General features: G+C 38.9%; 1 protein-coding gene across 1 annotated transcript in view; it reads right to left on the bottom strand.

Moving 5' to 3' along the window:
- Positions 1 to 26,984, bottom strand: part of LOC124777195 (DNA-directed RNA polymerase, mitochondrial) — a 283,528-nt gene that overhangs the window by 55,018 nt on the left and 201,526 nt on the right. The window contains exons 17-19 of the mRNA XM_047252510.1: positions 21,824 to 21,937; positions 11,203 to 11,448; positions 2,480 to 2,639 (exon numbers count right to left, since the gene is read on the bottom strand). Coding sequence (XP_047108466.1) covers positions 2,480 to 2,639; positions 11,203 to 11,448; positions 21,824 to 21,937 — 520 coding nt within the window. The remainder of the gene's footprint in view (positions 1 to 2,479; positions 2,640 to 11,202; positions 11,449 to 21,823; positions 21,938 to 26,984) is intronic.

Here is a 26,984-nt window from a genome sequence, read left to right as displayed (position 1 = left end):
CAAGAATATGACAATAAAGACTAACTGTGCAATTAAGTGGAAAAAGATGGATGAATAGCGGGCTTGTGGGATAGGATCCCAAAGAACTGCAACTCTTGAGGACTGTGATGTAACAGTGAGCTACCAATGGTGGAGATGATGGAGAGCTCTGTCAGTGCAACCTCCATGCAATGATAAACATTTGGATAAAGGAATCACTATAGCCACCGTGGTGAGCAGTGTAGCAACTGTCCAGAAAGCAGAGCTTTCATGATGCAAATGTGGTCACACAAATGGTAAGCAATCACTTGCAGAAAGTGGGTCTGTAATCCAATATTTCTTTGCCACATTTACACTCAACAGCAATTTGCTAGACACAAGTCTACAAAATAGAGCACATTTGAGAACTGATCTAAACCAGTAGCAATCAGTGGTGAGAATCATTTTTGTCTAGGAAAAAATGATAGTTCTGTTTATGTTCATAGGCATACTGACAACCAGGAGTACCTCTTACATGTTTGCACTCTCCAGTCTAGAACAACACAAGTAATCTTAGTTCTTAGCAATGAGTTACACATCCCAGTTACCTCTGGCATTTATCCAGCAACCAGTGATGAGTGGTTTATATATCATTGATGTTATCTCTTCTCTTTTATGACATTGTAAAAGGACACCTTGTGTGATCTGGTATTCCAGCAAACAGAACAATATGGATCATTCTATGCACTATAATATTTCTAAGAATGAAAATCTCCTTTATAAGACTCACCTTGGATGTCGTAAACAGGTATCTGGAAAACACAGATTTCTCTGCTTGTCCATAAAATCCAGAATTCTACAGACAAAGGCACCAGATTGATGCTATGCTCCTTGACTTCTGGAAGGCATTGAATACAGTTCCACACAGCTGTTTAGTGAATTCAAGCTTGCCAAGTATGGATCCAGATTTGTGACTGGATTCAAGATTGAATTCAATATTTTATTCAGACCAGGAATCTACAGATGTAAAGGTAATTTCTGAAGTACCCCAAGGCAGTCTTCATGGCCTTTACTGTTTACGATATAAACAAATGATCTATGGATAACACTGTAAGTGCCACACAGTTTTTTGCAGATGATGCTGTTGTCTATGGGAAAGTTGCAATGCTAGGAGACTGTAGTGAAATGCACGAAGCCTTGAAGAGGATCAACAATTGCTGTAGGGACTGTCAGCTGACTGTAAATAAAAGGTTCTTGAATACTACCTCTCAGTCTGGTACCCACACCAAGTAGGATTAACAAAGGAGATGGAGAAGATCCAACAAAGAGCAGCATGTTTTGTAATGGGATCATTTAGTAAGTGCGAGATGTTAAATATATTCCAGTGGCAGTCACTACAAGAGTTGCCTTTTGTATCACTGAGATGATTACCGTTAAAATTTCAGGAGCATACATTCAAAGATGATTCCCTTACATCTTGCAAATTGACCACTATGAGAAAATCAGAGAAATTAGAGCCCAGGGCTGGGAGAAAAATATAAGTACCCTAGGTACCATCCATCACACTCTGTAAGATGGCTTGCAGAGCATAGTTGTTGAGGTAGATTGAGATTACCACAGGGGCAATAAAACACACAGTGTACCCCTTCTATCCTGAGCCTTTAGATCTCCATGACTCAAACCCACTCAGCACATGTAGAACCTTAGCTGGATGGTGTATGGCATCTAACATATTATTAAGAAGTGTTCTATACAAGTGCACATCTTTATTCTTGCATCAATAAATCTTTCAAATGTCAAGAGGACCCCATTTCAATCATTATCACATACCATCTACTTCATGCATATCAACTTGGGAACATACAGGCACATTCCTACCATCAGTTTATCAATGCATCTCAATCATATAACAACATACCGGTATCAATGACATTTTACAAAAATGCAGAACCACTTCTGAGCAATTGTCTCAAAAATTAGTGCAAAGATCTACGAAGATGCAAGAACTACAAAAACTTGTTTGCAGCACAAGTAATCATGATTATTATAAATATTGTCTATGACTAGGGGATGTAGGTATGATCATTCCATTATAGATATTGGTGTATAGATGTAAATATTAAGCAAGCATAGTAAATAGGCAACATCTGTTCGATATGCCTGGGAATGCAGCTTTTCTAATATTTTGTTGCGTCCCTTTACAACTTCTCTAAACACAAACTGAATACAGCATATTAATATCAGATAACTGTAAATATACCCTACAGTAGTGGATTTTGTTAATTTATACCAAGCTTGATCCACAGCCTACAACGTTCTCTTTCTCCAAAGGAATATGGGACATGATCTATCTATAAATGAATAATTCACGGTAAGAATATTTGTTTTGCTTGTTAATTACTTCATATCACCTAACCAATTTAACATTTTTGCATGTTTATTTGCAATTTTTCTTCTCATTTGCATGCAAATTTCATCTAACAACTCAATGTAATGTAAATTTAAATTTTTTGAAACTCACCTTTCAGCTGGCGTGCTATCTGCAACCTTGCACCAAATCTGGTGACTCCATAAACTGTTGTCATAACAGTCTGTTTGATCACTTTTCTTTGCACAAATCCTTCCAACACCTGGGCAATTTTAACATTATTCTGTGCATCTTTTGCTCTTTCCCTTTCCACCTGGAATTTAAAATTTTATTTAGACAAATAATAATGGGCAAAACATGAACAGGCAGTTGACACTTTTAAGGGGGGGGGGGGGGTGCCTATAAATTGGTTACTGTCTACTAATTAACTGCAATCTTTAAAAATTAAATGCAGAGGTTAGCTTTAATGAACCCTATTACCTTCTTCTGCTACCCTAACAAAATTTAGTAATTTGGTCACATGGCAGGTGTAGTTTACTAGACATCTAAGTTTACTTTAACCCAACAATTTGGCTGTTTCTTGCACTGAATTAATGACCATTGTGTTGGTTATATCTGCCACTGTGGTGCTGTTGCAGCAGGGATTAGAGTGGGCCACTAGCTGCTCCCACTCATGTAATTCTTCGCATGCCTCACCATGCTTTCTTACGGTGCGGCATAATCTGATGCATTTTACTGCACTTTTCTCAAATCAAATGACTGTTGCAATTGTAATTTGCCAACAATTCGAAGCTTTGTGCAACAGCAACACGTATTATGAAAATAAGCATATTACTTTTGAATCATTTTGGTAGGATTTTAGTGGGGGAACCAATGCATAGACTTTTGTTGTACAATATTCACTTAGAAATTACTTCTCATATGGTACAATTCCAAACAAGATATTACACATAGTGCAATATCGCACTCTTCGCAACAAATAGGTTTATCTTCTTATTTTATTTCCCTTGACATATGTTTTGCTGCAGCACACTTGACAGGGTCTTGTTGGTGCTTGTTTCTTCTCACTAGAAGGAATATGTTTAGGAAAAGCGTCTTACAATCGTTGTGAGGCTGAAATTTGCCAAAGGTGACTCACTTTTATTTGTTGAGAGGAAGAATTAACAAGTGCACTACAGTTTTCAAGTAAACTTTCAAAAAGCTTAATTCAGGAATCAAGTCTCCCAAATTTTCTGAGTTTCTTGTACAGAAAGTATGAATTTAGAGCTGCAACGTCCATCAGATGGCAAAATGTTATATTTTCAGGGATGATTCCGTGTTGCTGTATAATTTTTCTTGAAATGGTCATCTATGTCGGTGTCATCCATTCTGTCAATGTATTTCAAGATAATTTATGACTTTGTTGTCACTGTTTTCTTCTTCTGAGTTTGTTGTAGTTGGTCACTGTAAATAGTTGACAACATGTAAATACTTTTCCTTATCTCATCATTGCATTGCCATCAATTTCCCTTTGCAACAAGTCTTAACTTCACCATTCTTGAGTTTTGTCTCCCTCAAAGCAGCTGGCATTTCCTTTCTGTTACTGATGACTATGCCAATGCCATCAGTGCTTTGCGACAACAAAATAAAATAAATGGGGACTTGTATAAAATTTGCCAGTAAAAATGTTATACCCTTACGCTCTGTCCAACTGGCACGTTAGATCATCAAAATACCGAGCTGGTTGGGTGGCCCTGCCCATGTTACTCCTAACATTCTCAGGTGGGGAGAGATCCAGTGACTAGCTGGCCAAGGTAGGGATTGGCAAGCACCAAGACAAGCAGTACAAAATCTCACTGTGAGTAGGCAAGCATTATCTTGCTGAAATTAAAGATTGAGATGGCTTGCCCTGAAGGGCACCGTCATGTGGCGTAGAATATTGTTGACATATTGCTGTGCTGTAAGGGTGCCATGAATGACAAACAAAGGAGTCCTGCTAATAAAAGAAATGGAACCCCACCCCATCACTCCTAGTTATCGGGCTGTGGGTGACACACAGGCTGGTATCCCACCACTGTCCTGGGCATCTGCAGACAACCACTGAGCTGGGCATCTGCAGACACATTTTCGATTTGGAATCTCATTGACTGGAGTCTTACTTCAAATTGAGCCCCAATGACCAGATTAATTGTTCTTTGCTCTCTCAGCAATTTAACTGTAGCGTACCTCTACATTATTTAACTCACATTTTCAGAAAGTAGTGTAAAGATTGTTATTTCAGAAACTTTGCATTGTTGTTTTTGTTTACACACAGTTGCGTGTAGGCCAAATTTGAAGAGTCATATTTTCGTGTTTATCTGTAATTTAACTGACTTATTCTTAATAAACTATTACATTTTATCTTGAGTGAAAAGTGCTTGGCTTGCCATAGAATTGTTAGGTCAGGGCTTTGGTGTGACGGGTGCTGTAGTTTTTTCCATGTGGGTGACTGTAGTGGCGTGGGAATAGGGGAAATAAATGAGACTCATCAGTGGTTTTGTAGGATATGTAGTAGAGGTAGGAAGATACTAGAACAGGAGGGGAAAATTGCCACCCTTTAGGCTGAGTTAGACAAGGCTATGGGAGATCTTGATGGGTTAGAGAGGGAGAAGGGTGAAGAGAGGTGGGAAGTGGCAACAGGCAACAGGAGGAACAGGCCTAGACCTTTGTCTGACAGGTTCGTGGTGAATGTGGAAAACAGATTTGACCTGTTGCTTCAGTTAGAAGCTGGTGAGCCTCAAGCAGTTGCAGGTGTAGACAGGGCACAACAAACTTTCAGGAGCAAATTGAAGAGCAAGAATGTAGGGAAATCAGTAAAGAGAAAAAAAGGGTTGTTGTTAGGTAGTTACCATGGAAGAGGTTTTGGCCAAGTTTTGCAGGATGAACTACGATCAGAATACCAGCTAACCAATTTTTTTAAACCTAGTGCTGGTCTGGTGCAGGTGACAGAGGATTTAGGATCACTTTGCAAAGATTTCACTAAAGAAGACACCGTGGTTATAGTGGGTGGGCCAGGTAATAGTATTGACAGTGATCCTGGGTACAGTATAGAGTGTGACCTGGCAAGGATTGCATCAGCATCGAAGCATACTAGTGTTGAGTTCTTGGGCACCATGACCGACCTCATTTTAACTCTTCTGTCAGGAGAGTTAATTTGGAGTTGGAACGGCTGCTTATGTCAGGTGCAGGGTCACACATTGGTGCGGTTGCTGTCGATCCTCTCAATAGGTGGGATTATACTAGGCATGACCTTCACCTCAAAAGGAAAGGGAAGGGTAAACTGGCTAGGAAAATACCAGGAAAGTTAAAGGGGGAAGGCACTGTCATTAGTGATAAAATGCCAGTGGTTATAGGGTTCAGAAAAGGCCCTTTTTTAGGGTAGGGAGGACAGAAAGAAACATGTTTTAAGAGAGGTTAGGATTGAGACAAAGGTTCAGTTTGAGAAATAAACCAAAAAACATAATTCTAGATTTTTACTTCAGCATAAACAGCTATTGGTTAAGAATTTTCAACAATCAGCAGAAATTTAACACTGTCCAATTTTAACTCAGTCAGTGTGAAATGCCAGCTATCTTTATTCCATCAAACTATTCGAGGACTGAGACATAAAATTAATGAATTAATTATCTGCATAGATGAATCAGAGTCCTCAAACCCAGCTGACATAATCTGCCTCTCTAAACATCATGTGACCACTGGTATAGAACTTTTAAGTGTTACAGGATTTAGGTTAGCGTCTCACTTTTGTATATCAGAAATGGAGGAAGGAGGAGATGCCACATTCATCAGGAACTGTCATAAATTTAAGAACATACACATTCATAAATTTTGCCTAGAACAGCAGTAGTAACACGATCATTCAACTTAATTCCCACTGTAAAGTTCCCCACAAGGGTAGCCAACTGCTCACAAACAGCCATTGATAATATCTTATTAGAGAAATCCAATGAACAAAATTATATTACAAAAACAATAGTCAATGGCCACTCAGACCATGACACGCAGTTCCTTCTGTTAAATGTGAATACTGAACAGGATATAAAATCTGTTGAATCTGAGCTCAAGAGGGTAATCAATAAGTCAAAAATTGATTATTTCATGACACTCCTCAGAGACATTCACTGGAGTGACGTTTACTGTGCCAATGGCATGAATGAAAAATATAGCACTTTTGCTAATAGAGTGCTTACCTTATTTGAACACTGTTTTCCCCCAAAACTAACCAAGGTTAGAGCAAAGTCTACAAAGAAGCCATGGATTCCTCAAGGAATAGAGGTATCTTGTAAAATGAAAAGAAAACTGTATCTGTCAATCCGAAACATTTCTGATGTTGATGCTATAGCACATAACAAGAAATACTGCAAAATATTAAAGACTGTAAAATGGGCATCAAAGCAAATGTATTACAAGGAAAAGATAGTGATATCAGATAATGAAATAAAGACAATATGGGATATAGTGAAGGAGGAGACTGGTAGAACCAGACATGAAGAGGGGCAAATAGCATTAAGAGTAAATGATACGTTGGTGACAGATGTGTACAATGTTGCAGAACTTTTTAACAAACTTTTTATAACTGTTACTGAAATGATGTTGTCAGGTTCTGTAGATGCTGCCATGGGATACCTCAGACCAGACATTTAAAGTACCTTCCATAATATGAATGTGATCCTCACTACCCCAGCATAAGTAATGTCCATCATAAAATCTTTAAAATCAAAAACATCTAGGGGGTATTATGAAATATCAACAAAGCTAATTAAAGAATGTGATTCTAAATTACGTAACATATTAAGCTATACGTGTAACTGACCTTTAATAGTGGAATATTTCCTGAATGGTTGAAATATGCTGAAGTTAAGCCACTATTTAAGAAGGGAGATAAAGAAATAGCGTCAAATTTCTGTCCAATTTCACTTTTGCCAGTATTCTCAAAAATTTAGAAAAGGTAATGTATGATCGGCTTTATAACCATCTTACCACAAATAATATACTGTCAAAGTCACAGTTTGTATTTCTAAAGGGTTCTGATATTGAGAAGGCCATCTACATTTACAGTGAAAATGTGCTTAATTCATTTGACAAAAAATTGCAGGCAACTGGTATATTTTGTGATCTTTCAAAGGCATTTGACTGTGTGAATCACAATATCCTTTTAAGTAAATTAGAATATTATGGTGTAACAGGAAACGCTGCAAAATGGTTCAAACCTTACATCTCTGGCAGGAAACAAAGGGTGTTATTAGAGAAGAGCCATGTATTAAGCTATCAGGCATCATCCAACTGGGAACTAAGTACATGCGGGGTCCCACAAGGTTCCATCTTAGGGCCCTTACCTTTTCTTGTGTATATCAATGACCTTTCATCAGTAACATTACCAGATGCCAAGTTCGTTTCGTTTGTCGATGATACAAACATTGCAATAAATAGCAAATCAAGAGCAGCCTTAGAAAGATTGGCTAATAAAATATTTGTGAACATTAATCAATGGTTCCTAGCCAATTATTAGTCACTAAACTTTGAAACAACACACTACATGCAATTCAGAACTTGTAAGGCGTGTCCCAAGAGTATATGCCTAACATACAATGGCAAGCAGATAGAAGCAGTGGGCAGTGTTAAATTCTTGGGATTAGAGCTTGATAATAAATTCAACCCCCCCCCCCCCCCCCCCCCCCATGAACCATGGACCTTGCCGTTGGTGGGGAGGCTTGCGCGCCTCAGCGATACAGATAGCCGTACCGTAGGTGCAACCACAACGGAGGGGTATCTGTTGAGAGGCCAGCCAAACGTGTGGTTCCTGAAGAGGGGCAGCAGCCTTTTCAGTAGTTGCAAGGGCAACAGTCTGGATGATTGACTGATCTGGCATTGTAACAATAACCAAAATGGCCTTGCTGTGCTGGTACTGCGAACGGCTGAAAGCAAGGGGAAACTACAGCCGTAATTTTTCCTGAGGGCATGCAGCTTTACTGTATGATTAAATGATGATGGCGTCCTCTTGGGTAAAATATTCCAGAGGTAAAATAGTCCCCCATTCGGATCTCTGGGCGGGGACTACTCAAGAGGATGTCGTTATCAGGAGAAAGAAAACTGGCGTTCTACGGATCGGAGTGTGGAATGTCAGATTTAAAAAGGGAAATGGATAGGTTAAAGTTAGATATAGTGGGAATCAGTGAAGTTCGGTGGCAGGAGGATCAAGACTTCTGGTCAGGTGACTACAGGGTTATAAACACAAAATCAAATAGGGGTAATGCAGGAGTAGGTTTAATAATGAATAGGAAAATAGGAATGCGGGTAAGCTACTACAAACAGCATAGTGAACGCATTATTGTGGCCAAGATAGATACGAAGCCCACACCCACTACAGTAGTACAAGTTTATATGCCAACTAGCTCTGCAGATGACAAAGAAATTGAAGAAATGTATGATGAAATAAAAGAAATTATTCAGATAGTGAAGGGAGACGAAAATTTAATAGTCATGGGTGACTGGAATTCGAGTGTAGGAAAAGGGAGAGAAGGAAACGTAGTAAGTGAATATGGATTGGGGCTAAGAAATTAAAGAGGAAGCCGCATGGTAGAATTTTGCACAGAGCACAACATAATCATAGCTAACACTTGGTTTAAGAACCATGAAAGAAGGTTGTATACATGGAAGAACCCTGGAGATACTAAAAGGTATCAGATAGATTATATAATGGTAAGACAGACATTTAGGAACCAGGTTTTAAATTGTAAGACATTTCCAGGGGCAGATGTGGACTCTGACCACGATCTATTGGTTATGAACTGTAGATTAAAACTGAAGAAACTGCAAAAAGGTGGGAATTTAAGGAGGTGGAACCAGGATAAACTGAAAGAACCAGAGGTTGTACAGAGTTTCAGGGAGAGCCTAAGGGAACAATTGACAGGAATGGGGGAAAGAAATACAGTAGAAGAAGAATGGGTAGCTTTGAGGGATGAAGTAGTGAAGGCAGCAGAAGATCAAGTAGGTAAAAAGACGAGGACTAGTAGAAATCCTTGGGTAACAGAAGAAATATTGAATTTAATTGATGAAAGGAGAAAATATAAAAATGCAGTAAATGAAGCAGGCAAAAAGGAATACAAATGTCTCAAAAATGAGATCGTCAGGAAGTGCAAAATGGCTAAGCAGGGATGGCTAGCGGTCATATGTAAGGATGTAGACTTATCTCACTAGGGGTAAGATAGATAATGCCAACAGGAAAATTAAAGAGACCTTTGGAGATAAGAGAACGACTTGTATGAATATCAAGAGCTCAGATGGAAACCCAGTTCTAAGCAAAGAAGGGAAAGCAGAAAGGTGGAAGGAGTATATAGAGGATCTATACAAGGGCGATGTACTTGAGGACAATATTATGGAAATGGAAGAGGATGTAGATGAAGATGAAGTGGGAGATACGATACTGCGTGAAGAGTTTGACAGAGCTCTGAAAGACATGAGTCGAAACAAGGCCCCGGGAGTAGACAACATTCCATTGGAACTACTGACGGCCTTGGGAGAGCCAGTCATGACAAAACTCTACCATCTGGTGAGCAAAATGTATGAAACAGGCGAAATACCCTCAGACTTCAAGAAGAATATAATAATTCCAATCCCAAAGAAAGCAGGTGTTGACAGATGTGAAAATTACCGAACAATCAGTTTAATAAGCCACAGGTGCAAAATACTAACACGAATTCTTTACAGACGAATGGAAAAACTAGTAGAAGCCGACCTCGGGGAAGATCAGTTTGGATTCCGTAGAAACACTGGAACACGTGAGGCAATACTGACCTTACGACTTATCTTAGAAGAAAGATTAAGGAAAGGCAAACCTACGTTTCTAGCATTTGTAGACTTAGAGAAAGCTTTTGACAATGTTGACTGGAATACTCTCTTTCAAACTCTAAAGGTGGCAGGGGCAAAATACAGGGAGCGGCAGGCTATTTACAATTTGTACAGAAACCAGATGGCAGTTATAAGAGTCTAGGGACATGAAAGGGAAGCTGTGGTTGGGTAGGGAGTAAGACAGGGTTGTAGTCTCTCCCCGATGTTGTTCAATCTGTATATTGAGCAAGCAGTAAAGGAAACAAAAGAAAAATTCGGAGTAGGTATTGGAGGGCAGCAAGGAGGGTAAAAATCGTAGAGGGAGACCAAGAGATGAATACACTAAGCAGATTCAGAAGGATGTAGGTTGCAGTAGGTACTGGGAGATGAAGAGGCTTGCACAGGATAGAGTAGTATGGAGAGCTGCATCAAACCAGTCTCAGGACTGAAGACCACAACAACAACAACAACAACAACAACAACAATAAATTCAACTGGGAGGAGCACACCACAGAACAGCTGAAGTATCTTAACAAGTCTCTATTTACAATGCGAATTGTGTCAGACATAGGAGATATAAAAATGAAAAAGCTGGCATACTATGCTTACTTTCATTCCATAATGTCATATGGGACTATTTTTTGGGGTAATTCATCAAGCCAAGCTAAAGTTTTTGGGCACAAAAATGTGCAATAAGAGTTATATGTGGTGTGAAGTCAAGAACATCCTGCAGAAACCTGTTTAGGGAACTAGGGATACTAACTACTGCTTCCCAATATAAGGAGAAATATCAAACTGCCAGATCTGTCTCTCTAAACTTAGCTACGTCCCATAATCTAAGTGTGTGGTTAATAATAATCCAGTCCATATGAAAGCAATAATATTTCTTTTTTTTTTCTCAAGAGGGCGTTACAACTCAAACTGCTTGTGGTGACAGAGTTGCCTTATGCAGATGCTTGCACTTACAAGAAATTTACATCCTCCAAACAGAGTAAGTTACAAAATTTACAAGCCGAAAATAATACACTTACCAGTTGAGCTACACATTCATAAACATCCTGTGGTCGCTGTGCAGGACTGAGATTTACACTTTCAGCCCCAGCAGTGTCTCGACCAAGTGCAGCATAATGTTGTAGTCCATTGCAGGAACCATCTTGGTGCACAGGAAAGTGGCAGATGTATTTCTCTGGATCAGGAGAGCGGACAGCTTTTGCTATTTCCATACAACAAGCCAATGTTTGCCATGGTTCTTCTGACTCAGCCCACCACATGCGACCCTGTTACAATTACAATTACCTGCAAGTCACCAACTATAATGTTTAAATACAAAAAATAAAACTATTAAACAGGCTTGGAAAATCATTTCACAAAAAAATAGCATCAACAACAATCCAATCAACAGCATTCTTGTAATGTGATTCCTGCACTTTCTAGATTGAATAATGACAGTCTAAAAATGTTACACTTTCTTGTCAACAATAAAAACTAACAATGTACAGGGGCCAACAAGACCATAAAAATGCAATGGATCCAACAAATACATTCTGCAACAAGTTAAAATAGGAGTTATATGTAGTATAGTTTCTGTGTAAATAAAAAAAGCAGTCGGTTATAAGGCCTTTAAGTTAGAATGTAGACAGCATACACAATAATGAAGTTTCTTGTATTACCTGCATATACAGGATGTTCTGAAGCTATTTGTTCAAGTTAGTACAGGAGGTAGAAAACATCAAAACAAATATGTTTCCAAAAGAAACATATGGTTTTGGAAACAAATTTGTAATGTTAGTGAACATTTTGTTAGTGGTGCTGATGTAAGTTGTGCTGGTGACACTAACAGGGAATGTACATCGCTCTGTGTACATGGATGGTTGGCTCTGAGCTCTGCTTGGAAACATGCTGATTCATTATAAGCATCACTGCCTTGTGACAATAGCTGTGACTTCCTTGTAAGCACACAAATGCAGTTTCAATCATTACTGCCTTGTGACAATAACAGTGAACATGGAGCAGTTTATATACACTGAAATGGCTGACATGGATCTAGTATCTGGGTATGAATGGAAATGGATGAGCTGCAGTGAGAGAGTACTGACAGTGTTTTTACAACTGACAAGTTCCAAAATACAAAAAATGTTCGCATCACCTGCTATGGGAAACAGTCTTCCATGCAAGTATGCATGATACAGGGAGGGATCGAACAGCACAAACTCCCAAAATGGAAGACAAAAACATGACATATGAAGGCTGTTTCAATATCCACAATTTGCATGTTTGCCCACAAGTGAATCCACAAGGTACATGACTTCACACTGGTTTGACGTGTGAGCTGACATTCTCAGTGATAGGTTGACTGGACCACACATTCTCCCACTTTGGCTCAATGGGCAGAGATATTGCGTCTTTGTGGAATATGTGTTGCCAGAACTGCTAGAGAATGTACTGCTGAATTTTATATGAAGGATGTACTTCAGTATGGTGGGACACCAGCCCATTTCAGCATTGCTATGAGGAAGCATTTGATAGCCGTTTTAAGGACTTGATGGATCAGCCAATGTGGCTCTATGGCTTGGCCACCCAGGTCGCCTTATCTCAAATGTCTGAATTTCTTCCTCTGTGGGTAAATAAAGCAGCTGGCGTATGAAACTGTTGTGGAAACAGAAGAAGACCTTGTCGCTAGAACTGGTGCCACTGCTGGCACCACTGTGGACATGCCACAAATCTTCAGACAGACATGACAATCAATGGTCCGACGATGTACTGCGTGCGTACAGGACAATGGTAGCACATTCAAGCAGTTCCTGTGAATGCCACTTCTGTAATTATCATGCTAAAATAACTTATGTGCAAATCATCCCTAGCATCAGAAATCGCTATCAGGGACCGGATATCCCATAACTAAATATAATTGTTTTTATGTTCTCTGCCTCCTGTATTAATTTGAACAAATAGCTTCGTAACACCCCGTATAACAGCATGGCTGGATGATGTTATCAATGCACAGTGAAAACAAAAACTCTAAACATACAAACAGGGATACTGTACATTTCACACGAAACACCACTGACACCCAGGATATAATGAACCAGTATAAGCTCAATTCGTGTTACGTATACAAATACGTTCCTTCTCCATCATCATCATCATCATCATCATCATCATCACTGTTGTTTTCCAAATCCCATTTCCCGTTTGTGGAATTTCCACGGCTAGTAAATAATAATGTAGTGTTGTCAAAGACATCACAGTATGAACTTAAATAATGCACAGTTAAAACATTAGTTCTATCTTTTGCAACAGAGATATGATCCTCATCACAAGATATTTTATAAGTAGCTTAAGATTTTGGACATATTGCACTAAGCATCAACATTTTAATATGTGGGCACATGTTACAAGCACCAACTTGTTTTTCTATTTTGGATTGTCTGGATGGAGTGTGGTTCTTTCTGTGGATGTAAGATTAGTTTACTTGTTGAGGGATCTGGGGAATGATGGTGAGGCAAGGTTTGAGGTTAAGAAATTCTGGAAAGTTAACAGGGGGTGATTTGGGGGCAGTGGGGGTGGATCTCTTTAGCATTATTGTAAATTTCATGCAAGTTTCTTAAATTAAAATCCTGTTTGACCCGTTTCCATCAGCAAGAAGGAAAGATGATCAGGATTTTGGGTGATCCAAGGAGTACTGGAATTGTAGCCCTCCATACCATGATTCCAGTGTCCTACTGCTCCATCACATTGCTCAGCATTGTTTCTCCAAGCGTGAGAACTCTAAATGTATGTAGTGTGGGCATGTTGCTTCACTTGCTGACCGTAGTGAAATCTTCCAATATGGCTATCACATCTATGCAAACACTTTATGAGCACCAGCATTATAATAAAGGACAGTGTTCTCAAGTTTGCACTGTAGAGTTTACACAACACACTCAGCATACTAAATCTTCAGATCTAGTTATAAATTAAGACAGGAATCCTAACAAGATTGACAAAATTTGAATGCCAACTGCCATTTAGAATTTTCACCTCCACTGTCTGCCCCCCCCCCCCCCACCCGCCCCCCCCCCCGCCCCCCCCCCCCCCCAAAAAAAAAATTCCACTCACATTTTTTTCACAGGCAATATTTCTTTTTCACAGTCATTATTACCAGGCTTATTTTCTCAATGATGATCAGATTCCTCTGTCATGATTTAGATGACCCATGCCAGGAGTTTTTACTGCATCTGAGGTAATTAAAAAGATGTGGATATAATTCTGCAGCTTACATCCCACTGAAACCTTCAGTGTAGCCTAAATTTTTTCAAGTCTTTCAAACTTGTTGTTGTTGTGGTCTTCAGTCCTGAGACTGGTTTGATGCAGCTCTCCATGCTACTCTATCCTGTGCAAGCTTCTTCATCTCCCAGTACCTACTGCAACCTACATCCTTCTGAATCTGCTTAGTGTATTCATCTCTTGGTCTCCCTCTACGATTTTTACCCTCTACGCTGCCCTCCAATGCTACATTTGTGATCCCTTGATGCCTCAAAACATGTCCTACCAACCGATCCCTTCTTCTAGTCAAGTTGTGCCACAAACTTCTCTTCTCCCCAATCCTATTCAACACCTCCTCATTAGTTATGTGATCTACCCATCTAATCTTCAGCATTCTTCTGTAGCACCACATTTCGAAAGCTTCTATTCTCTTCTTGTCTAAACTAGTTATCATCCATGTTTCACTTCCATACAGGGCTACACTCCATACAAATACTTTCAGAAACGACTTCCTGACACTTAAGTCTAGACTCGACGTTAACCTAATTTCTCTTCTTCAGAAACGATTTCCTTGCCATTGCCAGTCTACATTTTATATCCTCTCTACTTCGACCATCATCAGTTATTTTACTCCCTAAATAGCAAAACTCCTTTACTACTTTAAGTGTCTCATTTCCTAATCTAATTCCCTCAGCATCACCCGATTTAATTTGACTACATTCCATTATCCTCGTTTTGCTTTTGTTGATGTTCATCTTATATCCTCCTTTCAAGACACTGTCCATTCCGTTCAACTGCTCTTCCAAGTCCTTTGATGTCTCTGACAGAATTACAATGCCATCAGCGAACCTCAAAGTTTTTACTGCTTCTCCATGAATTTTAATACCTACTCCGAATTTTTCTTTTGCTTCCTTTACTGCTTGCTCAATATACAGATTGAATAACATCGGGGAGAGGCTACAACCCTGTCTCACTCCTTTCCCAACCACTGCTTCCCTTTCATGCCCCTCGACTCTTAGAACTGCCATCTGGTTTCTGTACAAATTGTAAATAACCTTTCGCTCCCTGTATTTTACCCCTACTACCTTCAGAATTTGAAAGAGAGTATGCCAGTTAACACTGTCAAAAGCTTTCTCTAAGTCTACAAATGCTAGAAACGTAGGTTTGCCTTTCCTTAACCTTTATTCTAAGATAAGTCGTAAGGTTAGTATTGCCTCACGTGTTCCAACATTTCTGCGGAATCCAAACTGATCTTCCCCGAGGTCCGCTTCTACCAGTTTTTCCATTCGTCTGTAAAGAATCCGTGTTAGTATTTTGCAGCTGTGACTTATTAAACTGATAGTTCGGTAATTTTCACATCTGTCAACACCTGCTTTCTTTGGGATTGGAATTATTATATTCTTCTTGAAGTCTGAGGGTATTTCACCTGTCTCATACATCTTGCTCACCAGATGGTAGAGTTTTGTCATGACTGGCTCTCCCAAGGCCATCAGTAGTTCTACTGGAATGTTGTCTACTCCCGGGGCCTTGTTTCGACTCAGGTCTTTCAGTGCTCTGTCAAACTCTTCACGCAGTATCTTATCTCCCATTTCGTCTTCATCTACATCCTCTTCCATTTCCATAATATTGTTCTCAAGCACATCGCCCTTGTATAAACCCTCTATATACTCCTTCCACCTTTCTGCCTTCCCTTCTTTGCTTAGAACTGGGTTGCCTTCTGAGGTCTTCATATTCATACAAGTGGTTCTCTTCTCTCCAAGGGTCTCTTTAATTTTCCTGTAGGCAGTATCTATCTTACCCCTAGTGAGACAAGCCTCTACATCCTTACATTTGTCCTCTAGCCATCCCTGCTTAGCCATTTTGCACTTCCTGTCGATCTCATTTTTGAGACGTTTGTATTCCTTTTTGCCTGCTTCATTTACTGCATTTTTATATTTTCTCCTTTCATCAATTAAATTCAATATTTCTTCTGTTACCCAAGGATTTCTATTAGCCCTCGTCTTTTTACCTACTTGATCGTCTGCTGCCTTCACTACTTCATCCCTCAGAGCTACCCATTCTTCTTCTACTGTATTTCTTTCCCCCATTCCTGTCAATTGTTCCCTTATGCTCTCCCTGAAACTCTCTACAACCTCTGGTTCTTTCAGTTTATCCAGGTCCCAACTCCTTAAATTCCCACCTTTTTGCAGTTTCTTCAGTTTCAATCTGCAGTTCATAACCAATAGATTGTGGCCAGAATCCACATCTGCCCCTGGAAATGTCTTACAATCCAAAACCTGGTTCCTAAATCTCTGTCTTACCATTATATAATCTATCTGATACCTTTTAGTATCTCCAGGATTCTTCCAGGTATACAACCTTCTTTTATGATTCTTGAACCAAGTGTTAGCTATGATTAAGTCATGCTCTGTGCAAAATTCTACAAACTTCTACTTCTACTTCTACTTCAAACTTAGTTCAGTTTAAATGATGTCATAAAAACCGAGCAAACAGGTTATACGCCAGAGGGTGATTGAAATGGTCCCCCTTAGTCAGAGTGCACTGTCTGTAATGACAATCAAGAAGTTGAAAGTCAAGGACACACATTCATTATCACACGTAAAAACACTGACAAAAATAAATCTAATGGATGCTTATCTGCAACTCCTGCTGATGTGAAATTTTATGAGTTCATGATCATTAACACACTTTATGGTCTGTATGGATACATGTGTCTATTGTTTGTAGTAGTGGTTGACCTGATCACATTCTACCGATTCATGCAACAGCTGATACAGGCCATTCCATCTTGAGTTAACTATTTTGAATATATGATTCACAATGGGCAAAGGTGCAATAACATTTGGAAATTTTGCAACAAATCATTCAGATCTAACTATCATTCATATCTAACTGTTATTCATGTTATCATCAATTTGACATATATTGCAGGATACAGGCCTCATCCAGACATTACCAAGCATTGCAGTCTGCAGCTACACCCATCACTGCTGCCCTGCATATTTTCTGACATGTACCCACCTTCCATGAGGTTGTCGTTTGCATCTTTGTAAATCTCTTGTAATCCACCAAATAATTTCCTTTGTTGATCTATCAATCACTCACCTGGCTATATGGCCAAATCACGTATACTTCATTCTCATTACAATAATAGTTATGTATATCACTGTAGTCCTTAGGAATTTTAACTCTAGTGATTCCCAGTGGGTATCTAACCAATGTTCACTGAGCTCTCCTTTGTTTTTGAATGGTTTTGCATTAAAAGAGCGTGTCTCACTGCCATAAATTAAAACTGGTCATGCACACTGATCATAAACTTTTCATTTTAGGCACATCAGTTAAAAGTTATAGTTGGTTAACAAAAATTACTCCAGGTCACTTACTTCATCATAATGAAGTAAGTCTGCACTACACACAAAACATTACAGTGTCATCAGCAAAACAAAAGTGTTTCGGATAATATCCCATTAATTCAGATTCCTTCATTTTTCCAGTTTAAGCATCTGAAATCTTCCCCTAAGGTTACTGAGAATAGTTTTGGTGATATGAAATCTAATTGGCTGACACTCTTTCAAATGTGAATTTCTGATTATTCTACTGAAGTCTAATAGTAGCTCTAGCAGTGACATGTGTATTCTTCAGCATATAAACAATGTAAGTTGAATCTGTGGCTTGTTTCTTAAGGGCTGCAACTATAGATTTTATTGAAACCGAACCAAAAGCTTTTATCAAAGTCTGCAAATCACAGGTGAAGTGGTAATTCATACTTATTGCTTTGATATACGATTTTGTTTGTGGCTTACAAATAGTCAATTGGGCTATATCTGTTTTCTATGCTCAGGTTTTTTCTTTGTCTGATTTCATGATGTAACCTACATAAAAGTTAGTTTTCTGAATAGGATTTAAATATCTGGGCTGCATCATTAATACGAAGGTACTCTGCCATAAGCAATTTGTAACTCACCCATTCCCTATAACCTTCATGAATTGCAATCTTTTATGGGGACAATCATCCCAACTGCAGTGACCTCACCCACCTGCTGATTTACTAGTCACCAACCGGAAAGCAGCAGTACAAAACAGAAGAAAGTAGCAACGCTCTATGCCCTTTTCAGAAAATTATTCTACAGGGAAGGGATTCATGTTAGCTGGTGACATGATGCAGTGTGCCATATGAGACATACTGCCTATTAAAATTTGAACAGCACAGATCATCATCTTGCCTTCACATCCAAAAACCACTCTTTGAGTAGACAAGGGTCTGGCTGGCAAAATGATAAAAAACTATTCTTGAAATATATTCCACTGTAATATATTGATTAGTTTTTTCCTCTAATTACTTCCATTGAATTTTCACTGAATAGTGCTATAGTTTGCAGGTATTGCATGAGCTTCTGCAATCGTGTTTTCAGTGTGGATATCTGAGTACAACTCTCCCAAAACTAACTATTTCTCATTTTACTGGTACACCTTTTTTCCCCCTTAATATACAATTTTCCATGGTAATTCTAGCATTTGCACTCTCCAAGTGCTTTAGCATCTGTGTGATGTTGGAAACTACTGACATGCTTGTTATGATGTAAAATCTAACTATGGAAAATCCCTCACCAGATATCGAGATGATGGGTCACAGACAGGCACAATAAAAAATTTGTAAAACAACTACTGCAGGGAGATGCCAAATTTTCCTGGAATGAGGTGCTGAACAGATGTTTCCTTGTCCTTAAGGAGGCATTAACATCGTCTCCAGTTCTAACATTGTATGACGAAATGTTGAGACAGAACTTCACATTGATGCTAATCATTTTGGAAGAGGGGCAGCACAAGCACAAATTCAGGAAAACGCTCAAAAGGTTTTAAGAGTACTCTCCAAGTCCAAGATGAACTACTCTACAACCAAGAACGAGTGCCTTGCAGTTACTGGGCCATCAACAGGTTCTGACCATGTTTATTTGGCAAGCCAATCACCGTTGCGATAGACCACCATTCTCTCTGTTGGCTGACTAGCCTGAAGGATTCATCGGATCAACTGGGAAGATAGGCACTGAGGCTTCAGGAGTAAAATGTCATGTGGTACACCAAAGTGGATAGATACACAAGGATGTCAACTGCCTTTCAAGGAATCCTTTAACAGAACACAGCAGTGGGAATGAAATCTCAGTTACTGCTGCATTAAACAATACTGCTGCTGAACAGAAGATGGATCCAACATGGCTGAAGGTCACAGGAGACTTGAAAAAGGAGAAACTGGCCAAAGAAAAACCCCAATTAATTAATAGAGCATTGTAGCACTAATAGTTTTAAAAATAAATTGAAATCATATCTTCTTTAAAATTCCTTCTATACCATAGATGAATTCTTGAATAGGAATAAAAAAATTATAGGTTAACAGTTACCGTGAAACTGATCAACGGAACATGTAACTAACTGTATAAGTGGAACTATGGTCCAATGGGGCAGAAATGGAAGCTCAGCATCCCATTGCATCTACGGCCAGCTATCCTGAAGTACTGTCATGATATTCCAACATCTGATCACCTGGTATTCATGAAGACTCAAGACAGAATCAGACACAGGTCTCACTGGCCGAGTATCCACCAATCCATTAGACACTGTGTGAGCCATTGAAAGGAATCCCAATGATGAAAGTATGTAATGCAATTACCTCTGGGACATCTGGTACCAATACTGCCCGCAGCAGTACCATTCCACCAAATTGGAACTGACCTCTTTGAAGACGACAAATGGGAATTGGTGTATAATAGTCTGCACTGATTACCTTACGTGCTATGCTGTCACTAAAGCTGTACTGACAGCCGAAGTTCCACAGACAAATGGGCTCACTGAATGATTTAATAAGACATAGACAGATATGCTCTCAGTGTATGCCAATGTTGAACAGAGAGGTTGGGATACAATACTGCCTGTTATGACATTCACATACAACACAGAGAAGCAAGGCACTCCAGGTTTCACACAGGCCTTTCTACTCCAGGTTGTGAGGCTGAAATGACAATGGATACACTGTTCCCATTTCAACCAGAATATATTCAAGGATGGCTATATGTAGCACCTCATCACCAGAACTGAAGAAGCAAGACAGCTGGCACACATATGGGCCCTGGATGCCCAGTAGAAGGATCAAGATTGTTAAAATGCCAAACTCTGACCAGTAAGGAGGCTTGGTTTGGATTTTTATGAACCTAGACCAGTAAGGTAAAGCTCAGGAGATGTAGCTGAGGCTGTCAGAAAAGTTGCTAAAGTGCTGCTTTGGGCCATACTGTATCCTTCACCCCTTGTCAGATGTCACATATTAAGTCGGGGATTCTGACCATAAACAAGAAAAAAAAGTGCATATGCGTTTTCTATGTCCTCTGCATGAACCTCTACTGCAGTCCAGTGGTGCAGATCGACAATGGCAGCTTCAAGGAAACTGAAGAATCCCTGGACAACTTCAAAGCATTGACACAAGAGGCTACCTTTGATGTTCATCACAGCGAAGAAGATGTAAGAGCATGATCAGAACACGAGGATCCATTAATGCTATTTTACAGAGATCCATTGACAAGGTCCAGATCCAGGTGTTTTACTCAGATCCAATGAGAATTTCTGAAACTGTGGGTCACTGTTTCTCAAGGAGAGGGAGCAATGCTGCAAGCTATGGTATATGTAGTGTAGTGCTTTGCATTGTTGGTTGACTTACTGCAGGTTGCCAGTTCAAATCCCATCACTAGCAATTATTTGTTTCATGATGAACAAGACCACATTATCTGTATGACAAATATTTTATGATCCGAATAATGATGGATCAGAAATGAATATTTATCATACAATGCCCACAGTACAAAATTTGTTACAATTATTTGTTGTTTAGTATTTATTATTTCTTGTTTAGTATTTATTATTTCTTGAATATTCCTGAAATATTTTATGTTTGAGTATTCTGGAATATTTGGTATTTATATAAATACCAGCATTCTGGAATATTCAATGTTTGCGTAAATAGCTGCACTCTCTGTTGTGGCTGTATGTTGGTGTCAGTAAGAAGCATGCTTTTGGTTCTAAGAGTTTTACTTCACTGACAATCCTGCCTTCAGATTTGGACTTGATTGTGGTTTCAATGTGACAATATTGCTGAAGTGCTTGTCCAGCTTCGAAAGTTTCATAATGACTGTAATTTGGAGGAGACCCAACACCTTACATTGTAAATGAAAAGAAGTGTTTCACAAATTGCTTCCCTAAATTGAAGGGAAAATAGTTAAACATTAGGTTGAAACAAAGGTCAAAAAAACAATGCAATAAATTATGTAGAATGATTTCTTATCAACCGTATTAGAAACTAAAGCTTCCTGAGAGTTATGCTCTGACGTATTAAAAATGAAAGAGAAAAAACATGAGTTAACTCACAGTTAGAGGATAATCAGCCGAATCCAAAACTTCAGGCATCATTTCATTTGCAAACTGAAGACGTTCATCAAGCGAATTTTTTTTCTTGAGTGCTGTCAAGTTTACTAAATGGATCTGTTAAAATAATATATATCTTTAAATATCTATCAGTAATGCTTTCCTTAAATAAATATTACCAAATTACTAAAACATAATGCAAGTGATGATTTAAACACATTTTTAAACAAAACACAAAATCCATCAATTGGCTTAAATATTACATAGTTCTGATTAAAATGATTGTAGAAATATAGCATTTTAATTACTTTTGCGAATTCCCACGTCAAATGCAATCAATAAGAAATGTAGAAACATTTTTTACAGCTGACTGTGAACAAGATGTAAAAACTACTATCGCTTAAGTTAACATAGTATAATGTACTCATCAAAATGAATAGTGAATGCCTCTAAATCAATATCATAACAAAAGACAACTGAAGGCATTACAAATGACATCATTTGCAAGTATGGTACCATTACGATGGCAGTGACTATTAGATCATACCAGGCCTCACATTATAGGGTAAATTAAAGAGTGAGAAGCTATATCCTACAATTATCCTACACTTCTAGCGTTCATTGAAGAGGGACTAAGCTGTGTAGGACATATAACCATCATTATCATTTTGTCTTTTCATTGTCAGAGAGATGTGTTCTTCCAGCACGACAATGCTCATCCACAGAATTCATGCATTTCCCAGTGTTATCTCTAACACATTTATTTTTTTCCTTGTGCAGCACGATCACCAACCATGTTCCCCACTGAGCAAAAGTTGGATATGATGGGACAGTGTATGGTTCAGTTCACATTACTGGGAAAAATTCCTTAACCATCTGGAAAAACAAATTGTAACAGAGTAACAACTGAATTGATATCACTTACCACAGACCAAAAGACTCAAACTTCAGATTCATATTTCAAATTTTTGTATACAAAATACTGCATCATTATTTGTTAGTTTCCATTATTACATTGTTTGGCACCCAAAATGTTGATTCACATATCATGGGTGTCAGTAAGTGTCCATATCAGGGTCAAAAAAATAAAAGTACTTTAGCTGATCATCTGCTACTATACACAATAATAAGGAATGTGTATTGAAAGCAATGGATTACAGTCGACACCTGAACATCTCTTATGTCCCTTAACAAAAAACATACAGACTGGCTGGATGGACAGTATCAGAAAAGAAAAACGGGTGTCATACACAATCTGAATGTCAAAGTGGCTTCATATTTTGAAGTCTTACTAAGCTGCCATCAAAAGGTGATCTAATGTACTTAGATGCAATCACGTGTCTCCTCTTTACATACCAGTGCAGTTACCTTCACTCCTGCACCACGTCATGGGATACACCACACCACCAGTGTGCGACGGCAGATATTCTGCCTGGTCTCTTGCTCATTGGCAGCCAACAGCAGGGAGCATATTGGCACAGAGATCATAAGAATTCAGTGAGACAACGCCCACAAAACTGATCTATCTGTTGTACCACAAGATCCAGTATCCTGAAAGACAGATTTTCATATCCTCGGTGCTGTCTCAACAGGAAGAGGCCTGAGCCACAATTTTTTTTCTTGTACTGCATCATTTATTTATATGCAATTATGTACTTCGAAACAGCTTACTTGTTGGGATGGAGTAGTGTGGTGGGAGTACTTACTCATCCAATTTCTCTTGCACTGTTACTACTGTTTGGACAATGTATTTCTTCCTGCATTTATGCGATGCAATATACTCCTCGTTTCCATATTTTGACGTTGTGCCAAGGAGCGTTTGTGATTTGGTGGAGGAGCAAAAAATACACTTGAAATTATTCTTCTCAATATTCGGTCAATTCTTCTGGACACTGGACCAATGTAAAGTAGGGGGGCTATAAAACTATGGTAGTGGCTCTTTCTGTGGTGACTCATTTATTCACTGCAACAGCCAAGGACCAAAAGCGTGCCTTATCTGATAATTACAGTACGAGCTATTCTTGAACAGAGTTCCATGATGTGGTAACTTACGTTGGAGACTTCCTTGGTCAGGAAGTCAGTGTAGCTTACAAGATATGTAGTTTAATCTCCATAATCATAATATAGCACAGGAGAATATATTCATTTGTATAAAAAAATGTGGGAAATAGCTTTTGTGTCAACAATGCAGTAGTATACACATGGCAACGGGTGCATCACACTAGCCTCACTTCTCTTCCACTTCTCGTCTGAACTTTCATCGACTGTTGTCTTGGTCAGGCACATTCTTGGTTTGATGTTATAATCACTCTCTATAGCAAACTGATTGGGAATTTTCATAGGAAAGTTGCTTAGTGGCACATGAGATGGAATTGTGGAGTCACACTTCCTAAAGAATCAACTGAGAACAGCTGTGAGGTATATTTGCCATGTCACAGTTAGGAGACACCAGGTATTTGACCATGATTTTCATCAGTATGTCTTTCTTGGGTACCTTTCTGAAGGCATATAATCTCAGTGAAATCATGCTATGATGTTAAAGAGTATTAATGTTAATGCAAAAGAACTTCTGGATGTGCTGTCACCGCATATATCTGGGAGTGGATTGATGGCATTTCCTACGCCAAGGCTTTTGCTTGATGTAACATCTTAATAGTATAAAAGAGGTTTTCGACTACGCAAGCTAAGAAGACACACAGACTGAGCGAGGTGGCGCAGTGATTAGCACAATGAACTCTCATTCAAGAGGGCAATGGTTCAAATCCCCATCTGGCCATCCAGATTAAGGTTCTTTGTGATTTCCCTCAATTGCTCTCAGCAAATGCCGGTATGGTTCCTTTGAGAAGGGCACAGTTAATTTCCTTCCCCATCCTTTTATAAACCGAGCTTCTGCTCTGTGTCTAATGACCTCACTGTGGATGGTACAAGAAACTTTAATCTCCCATCCTCCTCCCTACTGAGACACTCAGTTCGCAGGCAATGAATATAAGATTTTGTTTATATTTTTATGGCAAAGACTCATAGAGTTACCACAGTCGAGGGTGACTATGGTTTACAGGCAATACTGACGATAGTTTTTTGTCCGTTGCATTTTGAGTACAGACAACAACCTACAAGAAGATTTTGATCAATTTTACAAGATGAGTTTTCAGAAAGATAGTGGCTCTTCTTGAAAGCCCAGTACTACCTGAGAATATAATTAAAGGACTTCGACCTCATGGCTTGGTTTCACTAAGATTATATGGTCTCCTGAAGATACATAATGATGGAATCCTGCTGAACCATAGTCGGCAACCTGGTGTCTCCTAAGACCTGGCAAAATACATTGTGACATTTTCATTCCAGCTGCTGGGAAATGTGATCATCATATATGGCACTACAACTGACTTCACACAACATTTTCAAGAATTACAAATCTTGAACAGAGACATTATACTCAATTTTGACACTGTGTGACTTTCCACTAAAGTGCACATGGCAGACTCTCCAGTTCATCACCCAGGAGTTTAATATGCCCATGAATGAACTCTTCAAAGATATACTTACATCTACTTATTTTCTCTTCAGTGGAGAACACATGAAGAAACTGATGGTGTGGTTACGTGCAGCTCTTTGTCACTTGTGGTTACCAATATCTTCATGGAGCACTCTAAGGAGCTGCTCTAAACTTGTCAATAAAGCCAACCTATTTCTTCATGTATACAAACAAAATACCACTGTGGTGTGTTGGTATGGGCAAGTGGAGTTCTGTAACATTTTAGATCATCTTAACTCTGTACATCCGAAGAGCAAGTACAAAGAGCCCTTGTTCTTTTCAACTGAAAAAGCCTACAACATGAGATCCATTGGAAAACTGTGTTTCATGGAAAATGGGTACAGTAATCACCAAATAAGACAAGCGTTTGCTACAAACAGCAATGGCAAATTGATGAGTTGTGACAGGAGGAACCATTTGTTAGAAAGCAATATGTGTAGGAAAATGATTATGTATTGAGCTTTGGTGCAGACTTAATTATCATATTTTAACACTATCAGAATTTTAAAAACAAGTCTTTACTGGTAGCAATTTTTAACGAGCAGCAGTATGCTGGGTGCTAAATGGCATACACTGTCTCACAAATACGGAAGGAAGAAAGTTATTCCTTTTTGCCAATAATTCATTTGGTTACATGCAGCACACACACATTATAAATCAAGAAACATCTGCAAAAGTGTGCTCGAGGCTCTCACTTAGAACTGGCTGAAACTAATAACTTGGAGGTGTGCACCATAATGGAATTATTAAAAATTTTCTGCAACCTAAAAACTTTGAAAATATTCTCACACAGATAGAAGGACATCCATGAGAGAAGGAGAGGGGGTGGGGGAGGGGGAGAGGGAGATGATGAAACTGCATGACAAAACTCAGATAAAATCCTTTAAATAGACGTTCCCTTTCTTTTGGGAAACCAACTAAATGATGAAATTCTGTCAAAAACGTTTGCAATACCTAGTGGTATGTAATGTAAATTGTAAACAATAATGACATGTTTCTGAGGCTCTGGAGCACTGCATTGGAGTGATAAAAGTACCTCCTAGTCACCTTTGGGCAATGACGAATTCTGGAAAGGACATCAACACGTGTTAGCGGATGACCCCAGCAGAGCATTGACATGACAGCATTTTGAGAATATCACACTCTGTGACAATAATCTGTAAGACGGGCTCCCACCTTCCAAGGCACAAAAGTCATCTCTTTCTCTCTTATACATTGACATCAACATATATACTCCACAATGAACCATATGATGTACAGTACCATGTAACACTATTAGTCATTTACTCTCCTGGGTCAGTTACAAATGGAGCAAGAGAAAAACGAGTCTGTATCCTTCATATGTGCTGTAATTTCTCTTAGCTTATCTTCGTGGCCCTTGTATGAAATGTATGTTGGTGGCAGTTGAATCATTCCACAGTCAACTTCAAAGCTGAGTCTCTAAATTTCCTTTATATTGTCATCATCTGCAATCGCCATGGTTTTCACATGGTCAGTGTTGGATACTATGCCCTGAGAATATTTTATCCAGTGTGCCAGTTAACTAAAAAGTTACTTGTGCGGATGTGATTGGCCTCTTCGATAAAAAAGTCCCGGAAGGAGGAAACAGCAGTAAGGTTCTTTGTGTTT

The sequence above is a fragment of the Schistocerca piceifrons genome, chromosome 2, assembly GCF_021461385.2.
Source record: "Schistocerca piceifrons isolate TAMUIC-IGC-003096 chromosome 2, iqSchPice1.1, whole genome shotgun sequence".
In the NCBI taxonomy this organism is placed as follows: domain Eukaryota; kingdom Metazoa; phylum Arthropoda; class Insecta; order Orthoptera; family Acrididae; genus Schistocerca; species Schistocerca piceifrons.
This window is presented reverse-complemented; position numbering and strand designations above follow the sequence as displayed.